We start from the raw sequence: 25299 nt of genomic DNA on the forward strand, positions 1-25299 counted from the left end.
ACTAATTGCAGCACTAAATAGCACTATTTTTATCTCGTATATATAGATCAGCCACTTCCAAGTCATTACATGAACTATATTAAGTGCTTACTCCCACCACACCCTTTGAAAGTATTCCTCAGTGCAACAGACTTGCTTGTCTGGATGTCCCCAAACTGTGCATATAGCATTGCCACCATACAAAGAAAATCAAATTCATTCTTCTTTGCTTAATGAATCATTGTTGTGCTCCATTTACAATCATAAAGAGAAAGAATTTTACCCCCAGCCCTGGTCCTCATTAAGTTATTTATCTCCCTAGTCAGGACATGCTTGTTAATCAAGCCAAGTACTGTATTTGGAGCACAGAAACAAAATTTTGTTTATCTTTGAGATTAAAATTGCATTTTATTTCAGCTGCAGTTTACAAAGTGAAGAATGCTCAAATATGGAATCATGTGAATTTGTACAATAAAAATCAATATGTATTATATACGCAATTTAAACTGTGGAAAATATTTAGCCATGGGTAATGTTCAGACAACACATTCTATCTCCTTCAATCTTTTAGTCAGAATGCTTATATGAATGTTTGCAGTAACAGCGCACCCAAAGGATGATGCTTTTCTACTTTCAAAAGTCACACAGAGCAACATTCTTTGCTAAAACTAGTGCTACAATACCAAGGCAGTGTTGAAATTGTTTCATATTAAATGCAGGGATTATTTACTATTGAGTGGAATTTCACATATACAGTCCACACCTAAATGTTTCTCACCTCTTAAAATCAGATTCTTGCCCTTGTAGGTAACTGGATAAAAGCATGCTTACTTGAACACATGAATGTGTTAGAATATGCCTGAACCTGTTATTTCCATTCCCTTTCAAGCACAAGGGACTATGAGACAGGGAATGACACACAGTGGATAGACAGGTAAACCTTATCTCTTGAGTCATTCCAGTAACTCACTATTTGAGTGACTATCCTCACGCACATCCACACCAGAGAAGAGTCCACGCAACAAGCCTGATATAATCTGGTTATTTGGAGGTGTCCCTGTGGGGGTCATTCCCTGCAGGACTGCTCTCTATCAAGTCAGCTTCTGCACTGGCAGAAGTAATGAAAAGTAATGAAAAAGCTCCAGGTGAACACGCAGGTTCAGAAGCTACATTTCTCAGTGAGATCACTTTGCTGCTCTGTTCTGGTGGAGCACATTCCCACAAAGGCATGGCTCACCTTCGGTTGGCATAACCCTACCATTCACTCCTACAGTACACGTCCATAACTGACTGATCCAAAAGAGCAGCTATTTTCAGAGGAAATGTCAAAAAGGCCTGATTCAACAAAGTCCATTTTCATTCAAAGGTGGTAACAGGTGGCTACAATTCTGTTAACAGCAATGGAAATTTCAGAAAAAAACTAAGGCCTTAGTCAATGAAGGTGATAAAGTAAGAAAATTAGTGAAGTAGATGCCCTGTATCAACCAGGCGCATAATTTAAGAACCTTTTTCCTGGCTCCAGATTCTCCCCCTGTGAAGAAGGCAGGTATGTTCTAATGACTGGAGCCACTGAGAACTTGTATCATTAGATGGATCACAAACATATTAAAATGCATGGAGGATCCCGAGTTTGATGTCGTCACATATAGGAAGAGGTAGAGAGACCTTGTACTCCCTAATGAAAGGTAAGAGAGCCTGACACCATAACTACTTCAGTCACATCAGGTTCCAGCGACTCCTCTTGCCTTACTTTGTGTTGGATGCTTAGAATTAGAGAGACTGAAGGGAAGAGATGTACCAGTCAGTTTGACCAGGAACAAACACATCCTAAAGACAAACTCAGGAGAACAAGAAGATGACATTGCTTGTTTAACTCTGATAAATGCCTTAGGATGTCCACAATCCCAGCAGATGGACTGCAGCATGGCAGATTAGGTCTCCCAAACGCTATTGCGGTAATGTGATTTAATATGCCACGCCAGGAACAACGTGCAGCCATAAATGGATCTGTAGAGAGCGTGAAAGGTGTTCCACAGAGGTAATAGACATTATGACACCAGAACAAGGAACATTTTGAATGGGAGACCACCTGCAAAGTGCAGGTAGTGAGCTACAAGACTCGCATACAAAGAACACCTACATCAACCACGTGCTCAAGGATGGCCACGCAAAATCTCACCAGGGCAGCATGCCACAACTACAGGTGTGTGGTCAAGGTCCATTAGGTTTCACTTTCCACCTCTGGGTAGAAAAGTCCATCAACTTGGGGCTTGTTAGAGAAAAACGCCAAGAACTGAACATCAACAGAGATCTCCAGTTGTGATGAAAGATGCAGTAGTTTGAGCAAAGAAACTAAGGTATGGCAACAATGAAGGCAGAGCACTTTGTCTTGACAAAGCTCTTAGAAAAAACAAGACTAGCTGAACTCTCCTTTACATACCCAAATACTGAAGAAGTCCAGGACAGGGGCATAACCTCTAGGAACACTGCAAGGGTAAAGAAGTTTCTCCATCTAGTGTCACAAATTATGTATAATCCACAGTGTGAATACATACATGGGCTACCATATTAAAACAAATCTCTTTTTGGTCACATTTTTCTTCCTCTGGGGCTAAGAATTTTTTTGCTGTTCTCAATAAAAAAAAGTATATTTTTGTAACCTGAAAAAAATAAATTAGCCAGATAAGCTACATAACCAAATCAAATATAGGTACATTTAAGCAATTAACATAATTTCAAAGATGAAACTCTTTAGGTGTGTTGTCTATAAAGTATTTCTGTAGCAACTCAAAAGATTTGAGTCTTATGGTTCTTCCATAAGCAAACTATTCCTCTATTTCTAAATCCAACATTATCAATTATTCAGAAAAGCCAAGACAACCACATCTGAACTTTTTTGGCTCATACACCAGCTGAATAAAGTTCAAAACTAAGCTTCATGTCATCTGAAAATTTTATACAGCAAAATTCTATGCTCTATGGTGTATAAGAAGTTTACGTTTAGCAATACTGAGTAAGGCAAATCAGAGTCGTATCATCTGAAAAAGTAGGTACACGTTTGGAGGAGGAGGACTTGAGATGTCTATTGGTGGTGGGGACAATAAGAATAAAACACTTAAATAGCATGAGATAATTTGCAAGTTGTAGTTTCTTTCATGGAATCTTGAATTTGGCATGTTCTGAAAACACGCTACATAGAATGCAAGGGAATTCTTGCCCATCTCTTATATGAATAAAAACAAAGATCATGTTTCATATTTGAGTAGCTATGCCAGTGTTCCTGCTTTCTCAGATTAAGACTGTTGTGTTTCCCCTCAATGACATAGAAAATAAGAGAACTGAAACCCTGACAAAAAAGAAGCAAGATTCCCCACATTTATTGTGTGTGTGTAGGGTAGGAAACACACAGGCATCACCATAGAATATGAACATGACACCTTCACTCTTAAACAAGACAAACTCTACCTAAACCACACATCATCTAAATAGCTTAGCTAAATAATATTACGTAATTGCTGAAATAATTATCAAGATCAGGAGGGTTGTGACACCTTTTGGTGTTCAGCGACACATTTTGTTAAGTTTTGATACTGTCTTCATTTCTGTTCAAATACAGTTAAATACCTAGCATATCAGCAAACCAGCTAAGCCAAGTTCAAAACCTTTCACTTTAAACTGCCTGGAATCAACACTCATCTGTATTTTTTAATTTTAAGCTAGACATTTTTTCACCCGGCAATGTGACCACCAAGTATCTCAGTACAGGAATAGAACCTCCAGGCATAGTAAGTACTAGCTCCACTAAGATTATAGGAGTTTTGATAGCTTACTTCACACAATTTGCTCCTGTGTGAATGTGAGATACACATTATTTTAAAATGTGAATATTTAGCATTTAATTCTTGATATCATAGTACTTCATACTTAAAAATTTTTTTTGGTTGGCTTTCTCATGAATTTCCAACCTCCTGCAACACCCATTACCACAACACTTATTTTAAATCTTCATTAAAACATGCTTTGGTTTCAGAATTAGCAGCTTGTAAAAATACTTATTTTGTCATTGCCTACATTATCTTGAAGTTCTAGACTTGGAACAGAGGCTTATGATCACCGGAAAAACAGGGTACCTCAGAAAGAGGGATTGATACTTTTTTTTTTAAACATGGGATTCCTCAGCACTCTGCTGATAGGTATACAGTTGATTTAATTTATAATAAAATCTCTAAGGTTCCAAGCAACCTTTGTAAGGTTCAGTGTTTGCAATACAGTAAGGATTTTCCAAGACATAGCTATCAGTTAGTTACATATAGCGCCATATTACAAGTAGAAAAGAGCTAACTTTGCATTGAAGAGGATGTTAACATCCCACGGTATATACATGCACACAGAAACATAGCCAAAACTAGCTTCCAGTACGCTGATCCAGGCCACAAAATTAACTCTGGAGCAGAGTCTACAGCCCGCAGATCAAAAGTCTCAGCTTTTAGTCAAAAGAAAACTATTTCCAGCTCTTGGGTACTTCTTCCCCCAATGTTAGCTAAAAATGATAGCCATCCAGCTCTTCAAACGGCACACAACCCACCCCTCTCCCCCAAACACCGGTTCTGATCCACATGCTTGAGGCATGAATTCAATGAGTCCAGTGCCCTGCTACTGCTGAGAGATGCCGACGCTGTTTCCAAATAGAAAACCTTAGAAGCAGCAGGAAGAAGAAACACAGTATAGAGAACCCTATAAATTTAAATCAATAGTTCTAGTTTCTTGCATAGACAAATACCACAACCCTTACTGCTTACAGCTTCCAACTCTCCATAGGGAAAAAAAACAAGGTTGTTGCCAGCTCCCACAACAGACCAAGATACACAGAGCAGAGATGGTCCCAAGTTACCACTCCATCTTTCTGTCTCCAACTTAAGGGTATAGTTAACATCTTTGTTTTTTTGTTGCTCCACATGCAATGGCATGGGGGAAAGTGCAGTTTTTCCTCAGGTTTAAATAAAATGAGAAGGAACAGCTTCTTCAATTTCATTCTGTTGTGTAAGTTCTTTAATATCCCTTAAAGGACAAGGATTGAAAATAAGTTAGGAGGATTTTATCCAGTGCTTCCAATAAGGAAAATGGCTTATACCATTCCAGTGAGTTGCAGTAGTCCAAAATCCTGAACTCCATCTTCACCTATAAAGTCTGCATCAAACTCCCATAAAGAGTGTAATATTTTCTTTCCTTTTTTAAGCATTACTGACACTACTGATAGTTTAAAAATTTGTAATTCTGTGTTTCCTACTAGCTTCACTTGCACTCTATATAGCCACTTACCGTTCTAGTTTTTGTTATCATCTTGTAACTAACATTTACAGAGTAACGGCTATTTGGACCCTGAGAAAATCTATGATCAGTGTTAATCCTCAATCAACAAAGAAACAAAACAAGTTTTAATTCCTATCAGCTCCCCCCAAAAGTTCAGTGTGTAGACTAAAATGCTTGTGCCAGCACAAGGCAAGGAAAGCATGATTATTTCTTTTGGGGAAAATGTTGTCTTAAGACTCTTCTCAAACTATTGCATGAAGTCAGTGAGACAACATGAGCAGATTTATCTGATTTCTGCTTTGAACAACACTAATATCAACTAACAAGCAATGACTTTCAGGATAACTGCCTTGCAGGACACATGCACTGCTTCCTATGTTCCCTAATTTTATCCTTTATACACTAATAATTGTAACACATGCAGCTCAGATCCATTTTGTTTAATGCATTTTTTGAAATAAGAAATCAGAATTTTCTCTATAACAGTATGAAAATTAAGAACTAGCCATAAATGTTTCATATAGCTAATTTATGAATTGAGTATGACTAGCAATTAAAATACAAAATTTTCAACAACTATACAGTTGAAATTCTCCCCTTTGCTTTCTTTTCTTAAGTCTCTTTGGGTTGATTTTCTAAATTCACTTCTGTGTTCCTTTACAGCCTCACTACGTTACTACAGAGCTCAGCTAAAGACAAGACACAGTTGCTGGTTCTCTTGCAGAAATTTCATGCTATCCCAAGCAACTCTTCCAGGCATCGCTTGCAAAGTGACGAGACTAGATACAAACTCTGAAGAATTACTCTCATCGTCCTAGATAGCTCCCTCCTCTTTTTTTGTATGGTCCTTTTGTTGCAATTGCTTTATTTCTCAATTTTCAAATCAATCCTGTACTGAAAGTGTTACATTCAAACAGCTTTGATAAAAGTTTCATTATTCTTGATTTAGTGAACAATACATAACATTGAACTGTAGGATTTTTTCTCTCCTAGTAGATTATAACCTAGGGAGCAGAGATTAAAAAGGGCGGGAAGGCAGATGGGAAAAAGACATATCCATTATTTTGCTCTACATTTGAATCTCCAAAGTTGCCTATTTAAGATTTTTCCAGTTTATAGGACTGCTATGGAGAAAACCTCAAATCATTATTCTTCCTAAAGAGAGTAAGTTCAAAAACATCAACTGTCAAAATCTTTATTTTTCCTTTTCTAAAAAAGTACACAAAGAGATGTTTCTTGTCAAAATCCTAAGTAACTTCTGAGACACTGAGAAAAACAGACAATCCTCTTAAGTCAGCTTGGAATGCCAGAGCTATGTGCATCATATAAAAACATGTAAATGATCAGTCTGTATCCTGAAAGACACTTTTATTTGAAGGAATATATCATCTTACTGTGGTGATGCTATTACCTTACTATAAGCCAAGAAGAGCTAGACATGCAATGTGATATGATTTAATTAGATGTTCTTTGGAAACAGCTGTCATCTATATTACATCTTGTTATAAACTCAAATCTATTGGCACAGAGACAATATCTGGAAAACACGTACAACAGAGGTGAAAAGGAGTAGAATTTGTAGTACCATGAACTGTTTGCTCAACATAAGTGCTGAAGTGGTACTCATCACCTGTGTAATTTTCTTTTTCCACACAAAGCTGGGAAAATCTAAGACTATATATTTATTTCCTTTGGTCAGAAAATATATTGCCGCTGGTCAGCTACTGAATGGCACAGAAAAGGTCAGAGTTTTAAATTTATTAGTCTCTAAAAGTTTCATGTTACTATCTGCTTGCAATAATTTCAGCTCTTGTTTCCTAAAATGTCTCGTGCAATTGTTTAGATGAGCAAGAACTGGCTTTGGAACATACAGAGTGGTATTTTAAGAATGTAATGCACAACAGTAAGCTAAGACACCTCCTGCTTGTCGCTGTTCAAATTACTGAAGTATGCAATGATGTGCCAGGTTAACTAGGCGAAGTCAGACAGGCAAGCTGTAAGGATATGAAAATGCTTGCCATACCTATTTAGAGTCTTCCTATGCTAACTGATTACTGCTGAATGTGAAGAGCAGTGACAATGCAGCTATATTCACCTGTGAAGAAAACGGAACAACAGAACTGATGATGCCTCATAATTTTGTATTACTAGCACATTCCTTTTTGTATGACAAAATTAAAAATTAGTCCTGAAAGCAAGTTATAAGACTTTTATCAGAATTTCAAAGAAAATGAAAAGGGAAATATCAGCTGCTGTATCCCGAATATCTAGTATCCTCCCAACTTTCTCATTCGTGTGCTGCCATCTTTCTGCTTTTAAGTTGACATTTCAAAAGTAATTTCAATGAAGTTCAGACAAATGAGGTTTCCTGCATTTCCCTTGTCAAAACATTTCTTCTCCCTTTCATAAATCTATATTTCATTTTATTGTCTTTTTCATTTATCTTCATATCTTGTAAGGATTTAAAGTCAGACTAAGAGGCCTAGATCACTTTTCTCTGTTGTCTTCCTGCTCCAATAAAGGGATTATACCTCTGATTCTCTAACAAAAACAGCCCCCAGTACTACCCTGAAGGGTCTGCAAACTTTTAAGTCAGTTTTCACTCCCAACAAGCAAAACCTATCTTCTCCTTTCTAAGGACATGCTTCACATTGTTGACTACTCTTTAGGTATGGCAAATCATGAGTTGCAACTAATTGCTTATGTTTAACTATTATTCAGAAAATAGCATGATGTTATAAACAGTTGTTTAGAGTATGAGCTTTCCTTTCCTAGATAAAATGACAACACTTCCAAAATAAAAGTATTTCTCCATTAGGACTTTAAGGGCATTATGGAATATTTGTTAAACCAGTAAAGTTCTTACGGTATCCACGCTTCGGCAAGATGTATCGTTCATCAGTACTGAAACATGCCCATGACACAACTCTTATGCATTCAGACTTACAGAGTCTGACAGCTACATCTACAGGGTACACATGCTCACTGAAAGCTCTTGCATTCTGGACCAACACCTTAAAGGAGAGATACTGATACATCTCAGCTACATCTCTGATGTGCAGCACTTCAAGACAGAAGCATGAAAGGTAACTGTGCACGGACAAAACAGCAGAGAATGTAACTTTACAGTTTAAGTTCTTCTAGATACACTCACACCAAGCACATGCACATATCCTGATACTAGGGACACCAAAATATTTTGAGATCTCAGGAAATTGTCAACTGAAGTATAATTTTGGCAGACAGGCCATCAAATTTAGAAGCTTCAAAAACTATAGGTCTCATGAATTTATGGATACAGGTTTATATGGTTGCCTTAAAAGTACCCGAGATGTACATGTTTCTTAACAAAATAAATAATGCTGATGCCTGCTATTACTAATAGATTCACTAGTGGAAGATCTACAGGATATGCATATAAACCCAGAATATTCATCATCATTCAAGTGAAGTTCACTTTTGAGGGCTGTGTTTTTCAGAGTAAAACTGTGCAAGCCTGAAGCATACTCTCACTGGCTGCTGCAACCATTAAATAGCCAAGCATATCATGAGGATAGCATTGCTCAAATTCCTGGAAAGCAGGTAACAGTCTGCTTTTAAGGCACAATTCTACGATAGCTTACAAACTAAACTGAACTTCTGACCTTGACCCTTCTCTGCAGCTCCAGCCACGTGTACCATCCCTTCCCAGGGCCCCTGTTGTTACAGAATCAAATGAAGAATCAGTCATGGAACTGCACTGGTACGATAAAACCATAAACTTGTAGGCAAATGAACAAGTCTCCCCTTTTGAAAGAGAAACACTAATCCTGGTTTCTGATGCTGAATTCTTTCCCCTCCTTTAAGTGCTCTGTAAATTAGAACATGACTAGGATGCTAGTAGGCATGAAAGACTGATGACTAAAAGGAGATACTCTGGGCAGTGAGGTCCTCAAAGACCCATAGCATCTAAGAGGGTGTTGGTCCAAGAACCATTTCCAGGCCAAAAGAACCTGAATAAGTCAGCTCAGCAACACAGCCTGTGATGCCTTTCCTCTGTACCTTCAGGAAAAGGGACTTACTAGCAGGGAACAGATTTAAAATGTTTTCTTTTTAATCAAGTAGTCAGTGTTAGGATACCTGAAGATATATTAGCTACTCCAGTCTAGACATCACAGGACTCAAGACGCTTTGGTACTGAAACATCAGTACCAGATGATCTCTTTGTGACGTCCCACAGCACACTTGAATTGTAAAGGGGCACCAAAAGAATCTTTATAGGCCTTGAGATACCATTTTTCTCAGCCTCAAAGATCTATAGTTCTTAGAACTGAAGACCTTTTATTTTGTGAACTCTGTTTTCTTTCCTCCTTGCTGTTCAGTGTTTTACCAGATGAAGAACAAGTCTTTCATCACATAGAAAGCAGGAGTCTCTTGATGAGCGTTGAAACATTTCTGTAACCTGCAACTTTGGACACAGAGAAATAAGTAGGCTCTTTCAAAACCAAAAATTCAAGAGTCCCATGTAAGGCACTTTAATTTGGGTTCACAGCTATAAGAGGCAAGCAGCTAAGGAACAGTTAGGTTGCAGCCAGCATTTATGCCCACAGTTTGTATGAGGACAGACTACTAACCCAGGAGATGTCAATCAAATGGAATAGTCAAGTTTTTTAAATTCTGCATATTTAAAAACATCCTAAAACAATGTCAATTTTAAACCAAGTCTACCTCAGATCTCCCATGAAACTTCAGTACTTAAGACATTCTAAGTACTATGACTTAGTTATCTACGTGTTTTAAAGGGTAAGCCAAATGTCCGTATACTGTATGAGCATCCCCCCATCACGTTGCCTATTTTAAAAAACAGAAGAAAAAAATGGGTGAGTTTCTATTCTTTTCTCTGCGATATGTCAGCCTTCTTCTGATCAAGACATTTTTCCCTACCACCATAAATGTAATCCATCTTTATTTCCCTTTCAGCTTTGTCTCCAACACAGAAGCTGAAGCATAAACAGCCTATTTCCATTTTGCTTTTTGAGTTGGGATGCTCTATATGCAATGTGATGTTGACTAGAATAAAAATGAGGTAGAAAAGCATGGATATTTGAAGTCTCTCCACTACAACTGTCATCAGACAGAACACCGGCTGCTCTATCCTGCAGTTAAAACCAAAGAAAAGTCAAGATTAGCCAATACCAAATACTTGTCCAAGAACTACTCACAAAGTCAAGACAGACTCAGAGATGAAGTTCAAACCCAAAATTTTAGAACTACACACCACTTCAGCTTGCAAATAAATGCCAGTCCACAAAAAGCTCTCAATGACTATAGCACTTCAGTGCAATGCACTGCATAAGGAGTGGATTTGTACAACAGAAGAGCTGGTGGCGAGTACCCACATCCATCCTGTATCCATCACATCTCTCTTACTTTGGACTAGTTTTCACCTGGTTCCATGCACTGTTTTGGCAGACGTCTAACTTTTACAGACATGCTATGTTATCTGAAAACTGTTCTTCCAAACAGTTACTTTCTTGTTCACCTATCGAACACAGATTTTTCTAATAGTTTTATTATACTGTACAAGCATGTATGTTAATATACTCCAGTCTCTATTACAGTTTTCCCTTCAACTGTTAAAAAAAAAAAAGTAGCGCCATTTTGTACTCAGGGTGAAGTACTACCAATATGACGGCACTGAATTTTATTATACCTGCTGTACCCAGACACATAGGTAGCCACACTCCAATACAGATAACCATCACTAGAAACTAATATTTTTAGGTGTTATCTAAACAGAAAACCACTAGCTGAAGTACTCTGAAGTACTAGTTTTCTGAACAGCTTTAAAGGTAATCTGTACAGCAGTCTTGCAAAATTCTACCCATCCACAAGCTTCAGGCAATTTTTAAATAAACATTTTCCTCTCACCATCCTCTTCATTTCCTCTTCAGTCTGAGTTTTCAGAACAACCATGTAAAGCTGGGATGTTGTCTATCAAACCAAAACACAAACACTAAACTGCATAACAACTGCAAAATTTTCTAGTGACAGAAATGCAAAGGTAGAGAAAGAGATGTGAGATTTATGCTTGAGCCTTACTATAAAGTGAAAAGGAGATGAACAGAAACAGCAAGAAATAAAAAGTCCCTTATATTTATCTTGCAGTAAGTCATTAGCATATCCATACTGCTAGCTGAAGGAAGACTGCCCTTTTGGAGATTTTCAGAGATAGCAATAAATAAATTTGGAGAAATCACTGTATTTATTTCCCCAAAAAGATAATTGCTAAAGAATTGATATTAACTTTTAATTAATTTTGATGCAATAAAAGAATTAGACTCTGCAGGTTCAAATAAATACCTTCCAGATCTGTCAATTCTAGGGGAAAAAGAAAAAAAGAAAAATTAGGTATCTTTTGTCAACTCTTAAATAAGAAAACACTTGAAATCCAGTCAAAGTGACCAGCTACTCTGCAACTAACATGATTCATTTCCTCATTCTGTTCAGCCACAACAAATTCATCCATCAATACTTATGATGGTTTATTATGCAAAGTGAATATCGTTCCATGAAAATCACAAAACACAGAAGTTAGGGGAAAAGATTGGAAATTAATAACAATCGTTAGTTATTTTTTGGCTTTGGCTCTTGCCTAAAATGATTCCCCAAGATATCCCTGTCTCTAAGTCTACTTCATGCAAATCTTTTATAAAGTCTCACAACAGCTCTAGTTACCATGAATATATAATGAATAAATGGATTTCAATATTTCTAAAGATGCAGAATATATTAATTATTTAAACTTCCCCCTCCTCACTCTATATTTATTTGCATCATGTAAGGCTTTAGTGATCCTGATAGTACTTTACAGGTATTTCATCATAAATCACAATCTCAAGGTTCCACATCTTTGGAGAAGACACTTTGGACTAATTGCAGGAACAATCCATGTAATGAACAATCTACAACCTAGAGAAGCACCTTAAGATTAATGATAAATAAAAATCTTCAAAAAGTTATAATTCAATTTCTAAGGACACTAGTGCCCTGACTCTTCAGCACACAAACATGTAAAGTTGACCATGCCTCTAATCCAACTGCTTCTACTAGACTAAGCAGATAAAATAACAAGTGAAAAAATCCGAGCAAGTCTTCTAATGCATGTACCTAGACAGCAGGGAAGTACCACCACTCCCTATTTACTGATATGAAACCAAGACAAAGACTAACTGTGTTGATCAAAGATACATTTACGTTCCTAAGTCAGAGTCTACATCTGAGCAGAGTTTGAAAGTAGCACCTCAAATTGTATGGACGCAGAAACAGAAGAAAGGCTATTGGGCCTCAAGGCTACTACAGCTCTCAGAGGAATAATTAGGTCTCCCACAGTCACCAAGAAAAGACAGCAAGAAACATAGAACACTGACTCTGGAAAGTTAATTAGCAAAACATAAACAGATGTCTCTTCCCCCCACATTTATGTCAAAAAGTGCAAGCAATTTGTATGTTTTTTGTATGGGCATGGTGAACATGCTGGATGAGTTCAGATTGCTAACTGTTAAATTGAGAGTGGGCAAAATAAAGGAGAAATTACCTTGGGACTATTCCTCTCATTATTCTTCAGTCACTATTTTACTTAATCTTAAAATATAGCTAGTTTTAGAAGCAGAACTAGGATTACCTACAAAAACAGACAGTCTCTGCTTACATCCATAAACTGTTTCAAAGAGTAATTATGTAAAATACTAGGAAATGACTTCATTAAGCCTCATGCTTTGTCACACAGTAGTAAAAATTATCCTTCTTCAGACTTGCCTTTGATCTTTTAACATTTTGCATTCAATATGCCCTTTCTAATCTTGTCAGCAGTATAAAATTTTTCTCTTGTATACTTATATAAGAAGCTAATTTGTTATAGTTCTAGGCTATATTTCTCTCCATTCAAGTCTTCATTCTAGTCTCAAATAATGTTGTCATCCCAATCTTCATGTTTTAGTCTGTTTAGTTAAAAACAATATTCAGCAGTTGGCTATTAAACAGGCATTTCAGGAATGTGGTGGGATGCTCATTATAGTAAACTTTTATCCATTGCCAGGAAATCTGATTTACCTATTCTTTTAATCATCAGACTGGCATATGGGCAGATTAAAAATAGGATGATAGCCAAAAATAACTGCATGTGCATTTCTTGGAATATAGGTGACTTGAACCTGCTCTCTTGGTCAAATAAAATGAGTAATTATAAATATTTCTGCAGTTCATCTGCACTACACATTCTTATTAGCTGTCTTTACCAGCTGAACTCAAACTTCTCCCAGTGCTACTTCAAAACTTGTTAGTTCTGATAAGAACCTAATTGAAAACCTTCTTCCTCAGTAAAAAAAAGGTTATATAATTGTCATTTTAAGCTTGTGCATTCAGCACAATCACACTGGCATCCCAAAGGATGTTTCCACCTGAACTACATTTCTTGTAGAAGAAAGAGGCAATGGCTATCCAGCTCACACAGTCTAATAACCAAATGTGTCCTTATGCCAGTGCCAAGCTACTGCCACTGTGTACATGCGAAGGGAAGGAGAGGAGCCAAAATTATGCTTTCTCCTGAATATGAGAACAACCCAGGGCCAGAACTGGAGCTGCTGCCATCATGCTGATACCGTTCATGAAGTCTGGCTGGGTGTCCAAGAGTATGGTATCCAATATCCAATACTCGTGTCAGTTTCAACTTGATCATTAGGTAAGTTATAGGTCTGTAGGATTTGGACATCTAAGTTTTATCATCTTCACTATTATGGTTTCACAATGGGAAGTTACTTTTTAATCCTAACTGTTCTATTTATAAGAGCTACCCTTCAATGATTTAAGAAATTCAGATTACATCTTCTGTGATCCTAAACACTTAATCTCTTCTTGTCCTCTTCCTTGTGTTCATTCTGTTATAAAATAATGTACTGTCACCAGTTCCTGAGAAAAGTATGAATCACAAGACTGTGGAGCTCCATACTCCTAATTTGATTTAATGCCCGATCACTGAATGTACTTTTCTGATTCATCAAAACATTATTCAGTGCATTATATCCCCAAGTATCAAACAAAATTAATCTATTCATCAGAATCAATTCTCTCCAACATTCTGAATAACAGAAGATAAAGAGTCCTACCAAATTGTGTTCCTTATGATATACAAGAGACTGAGAAAGCAATGCTATACATGCTATCAGCTCAAAAAGAAATTTATAGCAATGTAAACCCTATATTCAACCAAAAAGACAAATGAAGAGTGATATCCAAAGAGTGGGCTTTAATCCACTGGCAATGCATCCTGAATCCTGAAGAATTTTACTCCAGATAGTTAAGTTTCGCAAAGAGGCAAATGCACCTGTCCAACAGTTAGGAGCAAGAGCACATTAGAAGTCAGCGTCTGAAACTGGGGGGGCAGCTTTGACAGAAGTTTTCCATGTTAAATGAGTCTCTATGAGGGCAAAGAATTATCACCAGTTCACAGTAATACCAAAATAATCAAGCAGGAACTATATTAGTATAGGATCTTCCCAATTCTCTGATGAAAGATTAATTTGTTTTAGCCTCATACAGGGAATCACAGAGCCAGAAATATTACATACTAGAAGACTGCGCACCTGTGACAGATGAGGAGATGGAGAAGAAATTAAGATAAAACAGGTCTTACCAAAAACTACAGCCACTTTTTTTTTTTGCAAGTTTAGTCCAGTTTCCTATATGATCAGACCTATTTTAATAGAATAATGTTATAAAGCTCCATTGCCTTTTTGATGTTATACATACACCTGCCTTCTGAATGTCTTTGTTTTGCCAAGTATTATTAGATTAATTCTTCTCAAATGAAAGCAGTGCAGTTTATCCGGTTAGAGGAAAGATCCCAGAAATAATACCATGGAGATGTCTTTAAGGCATATTTGGAAAGACAAATAGAAAAAAAAAATGTTCAAAACCTCAGAAAAACACCTACACACTTCTTAAAATGGAAAACACTAAGTTCTTAATATATGCCAAAGGCCCAGACCTAACAAAATGAGGACTACTATTTCAAAATGTAGTTTCAAGTCATATTATTTACCTATTATTTAAATTTAAATTTGCAAGTGGTTATACACCTCTATTTTAGAAAAGCTGATGGCATAGAAATGTCATGCTGCTTTCCTCATGAAAACTAAAGAATTATACAAGCTGTACTGTAAGTACTCAAGGATTTAAATGGAGGCCTTAAATAGAGGCCTTTACAAACGAAGCTGCAGTAAAGGAAGTTTTTGATAGATATAAATCAATGCCTGGAGCACCATCTCCTGAAGATATGCTCCATATGTATATGAATTTGAAATGTTTTCTGTGGCTGTGCAGCAGTTTAGCGAACATATCACTTTGAAGAAACATGATGCGTTGATGTCTCCTTCTAATGATTCCAGTTTGATCCCTAATTTAGGCATGTCTTAGGTAGCGTCACCTAGTAATACAGTGTGTAGGCATGACGTCTAGAGCAAAAAGCCTACAAAATTAAAGTGGCAAAGTAAATGGATAAGAACCACATGAAATTGCCTCACTCTTAGTGACAATGGAAATAAAGATTCTCCAGAATATCCCATTTTCTGCTGCTTTCCCTGAAGATCTGTGGTCATGAGTCATTCATTCTCTAACAAGATAATCCAGAAAACCTTTAAAGAGAGAGCGACAGCAAATGGCCTGAACATTCAGACATATGCACCTTCCTTATCAGCAAGCCAAGAGAGAAAATGTGGATGTTTTTGATACAATGATATGCCTTACAGAATATGAGCATTAAAAAAATAAACTTCCTTGTAGATGTCCTGAAGAATAATAAGGACGTTTTCCATGGTCAGTATTTTATGTTCTTTAAACAGTGAACCTTAAATAACTGTCCTTTTAGAAAGCAAACTAGACATAAGTGATACTTCCAAATGGAAAAAAAAAGTTTGGATTTGTGGGAAAAGGTGAAGGGAAGAACCTATTTATCAGTTTGGCAAGTACCTAGTAAGTAAAGTTATACAAGCATATGTATGAAAGTATTGTTACAGCCAAATACTATAGGTAAACTAAAGTCTACACAAAGGTCTTCAGATTTTTCTTTAAACAGCTGAAAGGATGGATAAAGCAAAATGCCCTAACTTTTAAATGAGCAATAAGAATCAAAGATCTTATGCAAAACTAATCGTAGTCACACTTCATACCCTCTAACTATTAACTTTTGGTTAAAAGTATATCTTTTTAGAGAAATGGTAGTTTGCTGATAGGAGGAGTTTTCTTAATAACTTTAGTAAAATATCAAAAAAACTTTTGCCCATCAAACAATGGGTATCAGGATAACAGAGAAAGTAAATGTTGATCTTCTAAGCTTAAAGATTTTTTTCTTTCCCACAGTAGCTAAGAGAAACATTTAATTTTAGTACCATATACAGCACCTTAAATAAAAAGCTGAGGCTGGTAAAAGGTCTGAAGTTTTTAAAAAAATGTTAACCCCTCAAACTAAATTTTGTCATCTTCTTAACTATCTTACCTGTCAAGTATATAGCCATGGCAGACAAACATACTTAGAACATGCTTGGGAGCAAAAAGTGAAAATAGAACCAAAGCAGCTGACAAACTGAACGCAGAAAAATGTTACACTTTTCTGCAGAAACAGGAGTCTAAGCAGGCAGGACTATTCCCTTCATTGCCTTCAATACCAGTGAGGCCTCAGCTGCAGTACTGACAGGGACACCACAATTCAGTAAAATTCCTGGCTTGATATTACAAGAATATGGATGAATTTAATGAAGTCTGAAAAAGGTAACAAAAACAAATGTAGAGAAAAATAAAAGACTGCAAAGACTGGGTTTGTTCAGAAAAGCGGAAACTGGAGGAAGACTGAGAAATAGCCTTGAAAGTTTAAATGGTGCTTCAAATAAAGGCAGAATATGCTACTTTCCATGTCTATTGGGATAGGGTAAAAATAATCTTAACTTGCAGCAACAGATTAGAGATTAAGTTAGACAATGGGGTGTGATGGGGGAGTCTTTAAAGGCAAGGATAACTTTTAACTAAAATATATGATCTAGGAAGTTCTTGGAATCCCTCTTACCAGAAATTTTTGAGAACAGGTTAAACAAGCATTTTTACCTACAGCTTACCAATAACCAGTCCTGCTTCAGAACCATGGCCTAGATGATTGAGATCTCTTCCAGATGCATTTTCCATATGGGGGAAAATACTGGCAAACCCAACTAGTTCAAAAGGAAAATTCTGAAAACTAAAACACTTAAAAACAAATGTTATTATGACTGCTCTTTTCTAAATCTCTACCACTATTTAAGGAGTTTTCAGTACAGAAGAGAAATTATTCAAAATGAAGAATAAAACTGTTTTTACACTGACTGCAATGTATGCATGAAAATACTGTTAGTTTCCATTACGGCAAATCTTTATCTCAAAACTGTCACAAACATGAGTTTAGAGATTGCCCTCCCCTGTCCAGAATTAATATTAAAAGGCTGCTTTTAAAGATTTGGTGGTTTTTGTAAATAAGTTATAGAGGAAACATGTAAAACTAGTATTTTAACTGTACAGATTCCATTATCCAAGTAAGCTAATCAGTAACTGGATAATAATTCAACCTACAGAAAATAACATTTTGTAAGGTGATTGGAGTTAGTAAGACATGAGCTAAACACATGTACTGCCTGTACACACTGGCTATTTCTCAAAAAACCCCCCACATGTATCACATCTTGGTATTTTCTATGCTGAGACAGATATTTGACTGGAATTATCAAGACTAACAAGAAAAGGACTGATATAATGGCAGAAAGCTTAGACATCAGCATGATTAGAAAAGTAAATCAATGAGATTCTGATTTTCAGAGATATGCAGATAGAAAAAATTATTTCAAGTAACATCCACTTACTCTGACAGAAGAAAAATTGTGTTACTAAAATTTTATACTACAGAACCCCAAAGTTCTAAAGCAAACAAGTTCCAATCTAATATTACACTAAGTAGTTTTGTCATTACTGAGGACAAGAACAATTCTGTTCATTGGTTAGACTTACCCTGAACAGTGAGGGTGTTTTTTCTAAATACATATACATTATACACGGATATGCATACATACTATATTTATCTGAAAGAAGATTCCCCCTTCCTCCCCACCCCAAGTAATTTAACTTAAAAATCAGGGGTTGTCTTTGTTTCAGGTTAATAATGTAATGTGTGAGATACGGCAAACCTGTAGTGATGAAGGAACACAAATATGGCCTGACATAGCTCAAAGTTTGAATGAGAGGACAAAGTGGTTACAGCTGTTTTTCTTAACACACTTGAGCAGCTGCATGCTGTACTAGCTTAGAAGATTCCATCATAACTTTGAGCAGATTTACAAGTCTCCCTGAAAGGCAGATCATCTGGAGATCACAGGTATGAGTACAAAATGAAAAGCCACAAGAAGTTATGATGCAAATCTTAAACTCATGATGGTACTGTATGCAGGAAAAAAAACACAACTGTAAGACCAGGTTGAAATGATGTGACAGAGGCAAATCATGAAATGGAAACATGAAAACAGAAGCTTTTAAGGGTTAGCTCAATGCAGAAAGCACTCATTTGACTCAAAAGAGAATACCTTCTACTTCACAAAGTAGAAGAAAGAGTTGAAGAATTTATGCATACTCAAAAGAAGAGACAGAAACCCAGTTAAACAGGAAATTATTAAACTGAAAGCTCAAGAAATAGCATGAGCACAAAATATTCCACAGAAAGATTCTAGGCCATTGATGGTTGATGTGTAAAAAAAAGCATCTTAATGGATATTGCCTACAGTGAAAAGCTTCACCTTGCCAACATTCACCTTCTGACTTCACCAAAAAACTCACTGTATTCCAGCAGTATGTGACTATATTACGTGAAGATCATGACCAGCTATTGAGCCAAATGGGCAATGCAGATGATATAGTTTATTTTGACATGTCATTCAGTTACACCATTGAAGGAACAGGCACAAAATCCTTGACCACAAAAACTTCAGGAAAGGAAAACTGCATGTTCCAGTAACATTGGTAGCATCAGCAGATGGTTTAAAACTGCAACCGAATGTCATCTTGAAGTCAATGTGATCTTAAACCACGCTGAAGGACCAGCAGCCTACTAGACTAATTATTAGGTGTTAAAATCAAGGAGGGATGTCTATACACTTAATGAAAAATTTGGTGAACATTGTCTGGAAACCAGGTGTACTATCAAGAAAAAGAGGAACGCTTCTTCTAGTTGCATTAAAAGTGCACCTTGCATTTTGCTGATGGCACTTTTCACCGCCAATGAATACAGGCCTTATGGTCATATCAGATGGAAAGACACCACAACTGCAAGTGCCTCATGAAATAGTGAACAAGCTCTTCAAAGACTATTTGAGGTCCTTATACTCAGAATCCCTCTTGGCAAGGCATCATACTCAACTCCTACAGGAAAAATAAAGCCTACTGAAACATTCCTTTGTCACTGGATTAAGACAGACTGGGTTTGGATAAATCCAGAGTTTGTAGCTAAAGGGTTTAAGAAATGCAGTATTTCAAATTCTGTGAAGAACTGAAGATGATTTCTGTCATCTTGAGTCTGAAGAGGAAGTTGAGAAAACAGAAGACTCCAAAAGTGAGGAAGACGACAGTGAGCAGAGTGACAGCATTAGAAAGTTGCAGAGACTGAGGTGTGAAGACTGAAAGGAAACAGTAACAAGGTACAAGAGAAGATAAGACTAATCTTTAATAGAGGCAAATCATTAGTGAAAAGTTCATATCTTTTTTGTATATTCATTACAGTTATGTAATAAAAAAGCTTTTTTGTTTTAGGAGGGTCATCTTAAACTCAAGGTCATTTGCCTTTCAAGTTAGGATGACATATATTCCCCAACATTTTGAGATCTACTCTAGCATGTCAGAACTTTGGGGGGTGAGGGGGGTGTGTGGGGGGAAGATTAGGGTAGGACTTTAATGTGTTACGGCAGGACCAATATGCATATGGTCCCTAATTAATACAACTCTAGTACCTCAATACACAACAAAACAAAAAAATCACTTAAAAAAAAAGCAGGAATGAACTCCATACACTCATAGGGAGCAATTATGTGAGTGAAAAATATGCTTAAAAAAAGTTTTGATAAGTAGCTAAAGACCTAAAACTGCACGCTTTACATGTTTTTCCATCAGCATTACACTTATGATACTGGTGTTAGGAAAATCCTAGGTTAATTGGTAACACTGATTAAACTGTCTACACTTAAAGGATATAAATGTTTCATATTAATGGCTAAACACACTTAACATGTTTCAACACACAGTTTTCCCAGAACAGGCAGACAGTGACAAGACAACCAACAGATCAGACAAGAAGTACTAGCAAAGTGACTAAGGAAGGACGACGTGACAAGTATTTTCAGATGTGATATAACTCACTATTTTTCTGTTGGCAACTAGTAAGGCAGTATAACAGAAGAGACAGCCTTACGGTTTGAGAGTTTGCATCACACATCAAGTACAGCAGAAGACAAGACTAAGATACAAATTTACAAGAGATGAAAAGTCAAAAATAACAATGGAGCAAAGACTAATAAGATCAAAGATAAAATGTATAAACCACTGAAGAATATTCAAGAATAAGTATACTACCATAAAGATTACACAAGTAACTAGCTCCAAAAGAAATTATGTTACCAGCATTCAATCTGGTATTTGAGAAAATAAGGGTTACAATGGTAAGGGAATACATCCTATATTAAAGAGCTCTGATAAACCCACCTGCATTCATCCAGATCTCAGAAAAAATATTAGTTTGGTCTTTTTTAACTGAACATAACCTACAGATTACCTTTAAGACCAAACTTTGAAAAAAATCTAACCAGCCACCACACAGCAACAAGAACAACTATTTCTCTTTGGATCATTCTGAATTCTTGCAAAATTCGTTTTCAATTTATCTTCATTAAGTTGAAGATGCTCATTTTGTCTGCCCATGTCTGCACACATATTGCTCATGACAAAATAACTTTGTCATGGATTTTCTAATTACCAAATAGCTATAGAAAGGTATAAATTACAATTAAAAAGTCATTTTACATATATCCATACTGATGTGAATTTTACTGGACAACAATTAAAAAAATGCTTTCTGTTGCACACTGACAGCGGAGGACAAGTACATTTATGTAGATACTGTACAAGATTAAGGTTCAGTCTATAATCCACTTAAAATTTAAGAATAATTGTAACATTTCAGAGCGCAACAACAATGAAGACAAAATATAAAAATATTTATAGCTAATGTAATGCTGCACATAAAATAAAGCAAAGTAAACTTCATTATTCTTGCAATAACAACATTATTTTCTGTTGAGGTACAAGGGTTCATGTTTTTCTGTGTTTGCAACAATTATTCTACACTGTTGGATTATAATCTGAAATAGTTCAAACTGAGATTTTTCAAAACCAGCTAAGGGATTTGTCTGTACAATTCCCACTTGATTTAATGAGAGTGGAATACTTAAATCCCATATTCACCTTTGAACCTAAGAATCTTTCAGTGCTCTAAGGCACTATAGTTTCTTTCAGTATGAAAGCACACTTATTTCTTCAAACATTATGCTACCCACTTCACTTAAAATAAATTAATCAATTTATGGCTACAAACTATGCAGTTGCTGGGCTCTGGAATTACTACCTGGCAAAATAAAATAAGAAAACAAGAGTTTCCAAGTTTTGTGTAGTTATTGCGTGCTTAGAAGCTATGCACAAAAAATGCAGGTGTAATCATACTGAGATAAACACCAAAATATTTCTTCAGTACTGCACTTCCAGATTTAGAATGTAAATAAGACTGTCAGTTTTGAATATGTGACCAGTCAAATTGTTCTTTAACGCATACATATTCAAAGACTTTACTCTAGAAATCATGGCAGATGCCTTTAAAATGTTATTTAAAATACAGATTTCTGAAATCACTTTTATTGCTATATGAATTTTCTTTTGCCTCTGTAATGCAGTGAAAGTTAAGTAGCTAATCCTACTCATGAATGTTATTTTTTTAGCCCCAGTAAAGGATTAAAATTGTAGATGAAGTTGTACAACTATTTTGGCACCACCAGTACAGATGAACAGATTAGAAGATCTCTGTTGAACTGGTACAAAAAAAATACCCCACCCAACAACATTACTATTTATTGCATTAAGCATCTGTTTAGACCTCAGCTTAAAATTTGAAAAGCAAGGCCTTTTAATATTGAGTGGCATGTCTCAAATTCTGCTATTATGCATCTAATAGTCTCCAGACTGTAAAAACAGATACAGTCTTTCTATGAATCTTGGTACAGAAACGACAGAAGCCCATTTTGAAAGACTATGAATTCATATCTAAGTCCATTTGTAAACAACTTCCCCCCCCCCATCAGTCTTGTTTTTAAAAGCTGTATGTTTAACAAGGAATTAGTAAGTTTAGGCCTTAACATGGATTTTGATAAGAAACATTAAAATAATCAGAATATTAGTTTTGCTAAACTTTAAATCAATAAAATAACTGCTAAAGTCACTCACTGAGTACACAGAACCATAATTTAAGTGATAAACCTGCTTTTGACAGCAGTGATTTACTCTGTACATGTTGAGGATGTTGTTTTCATTCCCACTTACCCAACTACTTCTGCTCAATGAACCGTTCATTCAAAAGTCAAAAGTCGGGTTGGAGCCAAAAAAAGCCAGACTGCCATCTGCCAGGGTATGAATTTAAGAAAGGAGGCACAAAGACTAAGTTGACTAAGAGCACAGTGATCTGAACCTACATGAACCAATCTTGTTTCTGTGAATCTATGGGGTCATTCCATCCAAATACAGTATCACAAATTTTGATCAAAGAAAAAGAACCCAAAATACAAATTCCTGTTTAAATGAAATAAAATATGAAAAAGGAATATGTTTAAAGCATTTAGTAGTGAATCTTCCTGGTTAGTAAGACGTGCAACCCAGTTTTATCCACAAATGACAGACATATGCAAATTAGCATGCTACAATGGCTATTGCTAAGAATCAACTCTTTAAGAAAACAGTTACAAAATCACAAATAAAACACAACTAAAACCAACCCATTTGATTCATTTCTAACCATTTCACCTTTTAAAAATGTGTCTGTTCCACAAATAATCGGCAACAATGTATAAACAAACGTTACTACTTTTACCAGATCTACTTATTATTAAATTCATATTAAAGCTATGGAAGTGATTTCTGCAAATTTCTGTGGCCTGAGCATAAAATATTTGGGAACTGTTTTATACATTGTGTCATACCCAGTGTTAGTCAAGAAAGGCCACATAAGAAAAATCAGAGCAATATATAGGCCTGTATAGCAACACGAGTGACTAAAACATAGCGTTTATTTTAACTGTAGAGCTATTACAGAAAAGTGTATTTAGAAAGAGATACTCAGCAGGGTCAGCAGTTCAGGAAGAAAAAAAAGAAAAAAAACCCGAACACCTGCATACATCCCTGCTTCAGGACTAGCCCAGACCCCCGGGAAGTAGGCGTCTTCCTGATGGCAGAGTCACAGCGAGAATAATCACACGCAATGGTGCTTCAAACAGTTCCAGCTCGCGGGTCCCCTCGCAGAGGTGCGATTCTGCTCTCTTGACAGGGAGAGAAAACTGCGAGCAGCACCACAGACCTAAAAGTCTCTCCCTCTACCACCACTGGAGTCTAAACTGCACTCTTCGCTCCGCCACCTTCTCTTTCCCAGGATGGTAAAAACTCCGGTATCGCCCCAGGGTACGAGATAGGGAAGGGAAAGGCGAAGAGAGGAGGGGGCGCCTCTCGGCTCCCCAGGCCAGGCTCCGCACGGCAAACTCGAGCGGAGCCGGGAGCCAGCGCGCAGAGGGGACCCGGGACGGACTTTCAGCTCCTCCCCCGGCCCCACGGCGGCGAGCGGAGCCGCATCTCCCTGCGCTCGCCCCGCGCTTCGCCGCCGGGGGAGGCGGGGTGCCGGGGAGAGGAGAGGACGGCAGGGGGGGGACCTCAGTCCGTCGCCGCCAGGAACAAAGGGCCCTTCGATAAGCCGAGCCGCAGAGCACAACAAAGGGGCCTAGAGACCGCGAGAACCGGGGCGGCCGCCGGGGAGGCGGGGGAAGGGGATTACAGGCCGGCCGGAGCAGCGCCCGGCGCAGGGGGGCGGGCCGCCTGATCGCAGCCCACAATGAGCGGCGGCGTCAGTCCGCCCGCGGCACCGAGAGCCGGGCCCGGCCCGGAGCACTAAGTCCGAGCGCCCCCCCCCCCCGCCGCCGCCGCCGCAGCGGGCCGTTGGCTCCCGTTCCGCCGCCAACCGTCGCTCCCCCACTACACATCGGCGGGGGCGGCGCTGCTCCCGCCCGCCCCCCGCGCTGCCTCTCACACTCCCTCACACACACTAACACAGACACACACACAACCCGCGGGGGAGGGGAGAGGACGGGCGGGGGGGGGGGGGAAGGGAAGGGAAGGGAAGACCGGCCTGACCTGGCAGAGCTGCTTGCAGTACTCGGTAGCCGCTTGCACAGCGGGCTCGGCGCTCTCCCGCAGCCCCGTCTCTAGCTCCAGCAGCCGCTCCCGCAGGCGCCGCAGCTCCAGGAGCTCGCCACCTAGGCTACCGCTCTCCTGCTCGGCCTCCTCGTCCGCCATCTTCGCACCCCGCTCCGTCGCGTACGCAGCCCCCCCCCCCCCGCCTCCCGGCCCCCCCCCGCTCCGTTCCAGGTCACGTGATTACACAATGCCACGTTCCGGGGAGGGGTCACGTGCGGGAGAAAACAGGGAGCGCGCGCGCGCGCGCGCGCCTGCCCCGGCCGCGGCGCCGGAGGACTCGGCTGGGGAGGGGCGGGAGCGGGAGGGGGAAGGGGAAGGGGAAGGGGGGGGGGTGCCTCTCTGTCACGTCACGTGACGCGACGCCACGCGCCCGGAGGCCGCGCTGCCACGTGACCGCCCTCTCCGGCGTCTTGCCGA

General features: G+C 38.2%; 1 protein-coding gene across 1 annotated transcript in view; it reads right to left on the bottom strand.

The window, feature by feature from the left end:
- ZNF292 (zinc finger protein 292) overlaps positions 1-24983 on the bottom strand; it is a 57881-nt gene extending 32898 nt beyond the window's left edge. Inside the window, exon 1 of the mRNA XM_067294021.1 lies at positions 24820-24983. Coding sequence (XP_067150122.1) covers positions 24820-24981 — 162 coding nt within the window. The 5' untranslated portion in view covers positions 24982-24983. The remainder of the gene's footprint in view (positions 1-24819) is intronic.
- Between the last annotated feature and the right edge of the window lie 316 nt (positions 24984-25299).

Source organism: Apteryx mantelli, chromosome 3, assembly GCF_036417845.1.
Source record: "Apteryx mantelli isolate bAptMan1 chromosome 3, bAptMan1.hap1, whole genome shotgun sequence".
Taxonomy (NCBI): Eukaryota; Metazoa; Chordata; class Aves; order Apterygiformes; family Apterygidae; genus Apteryx; species Apteryx mantelli.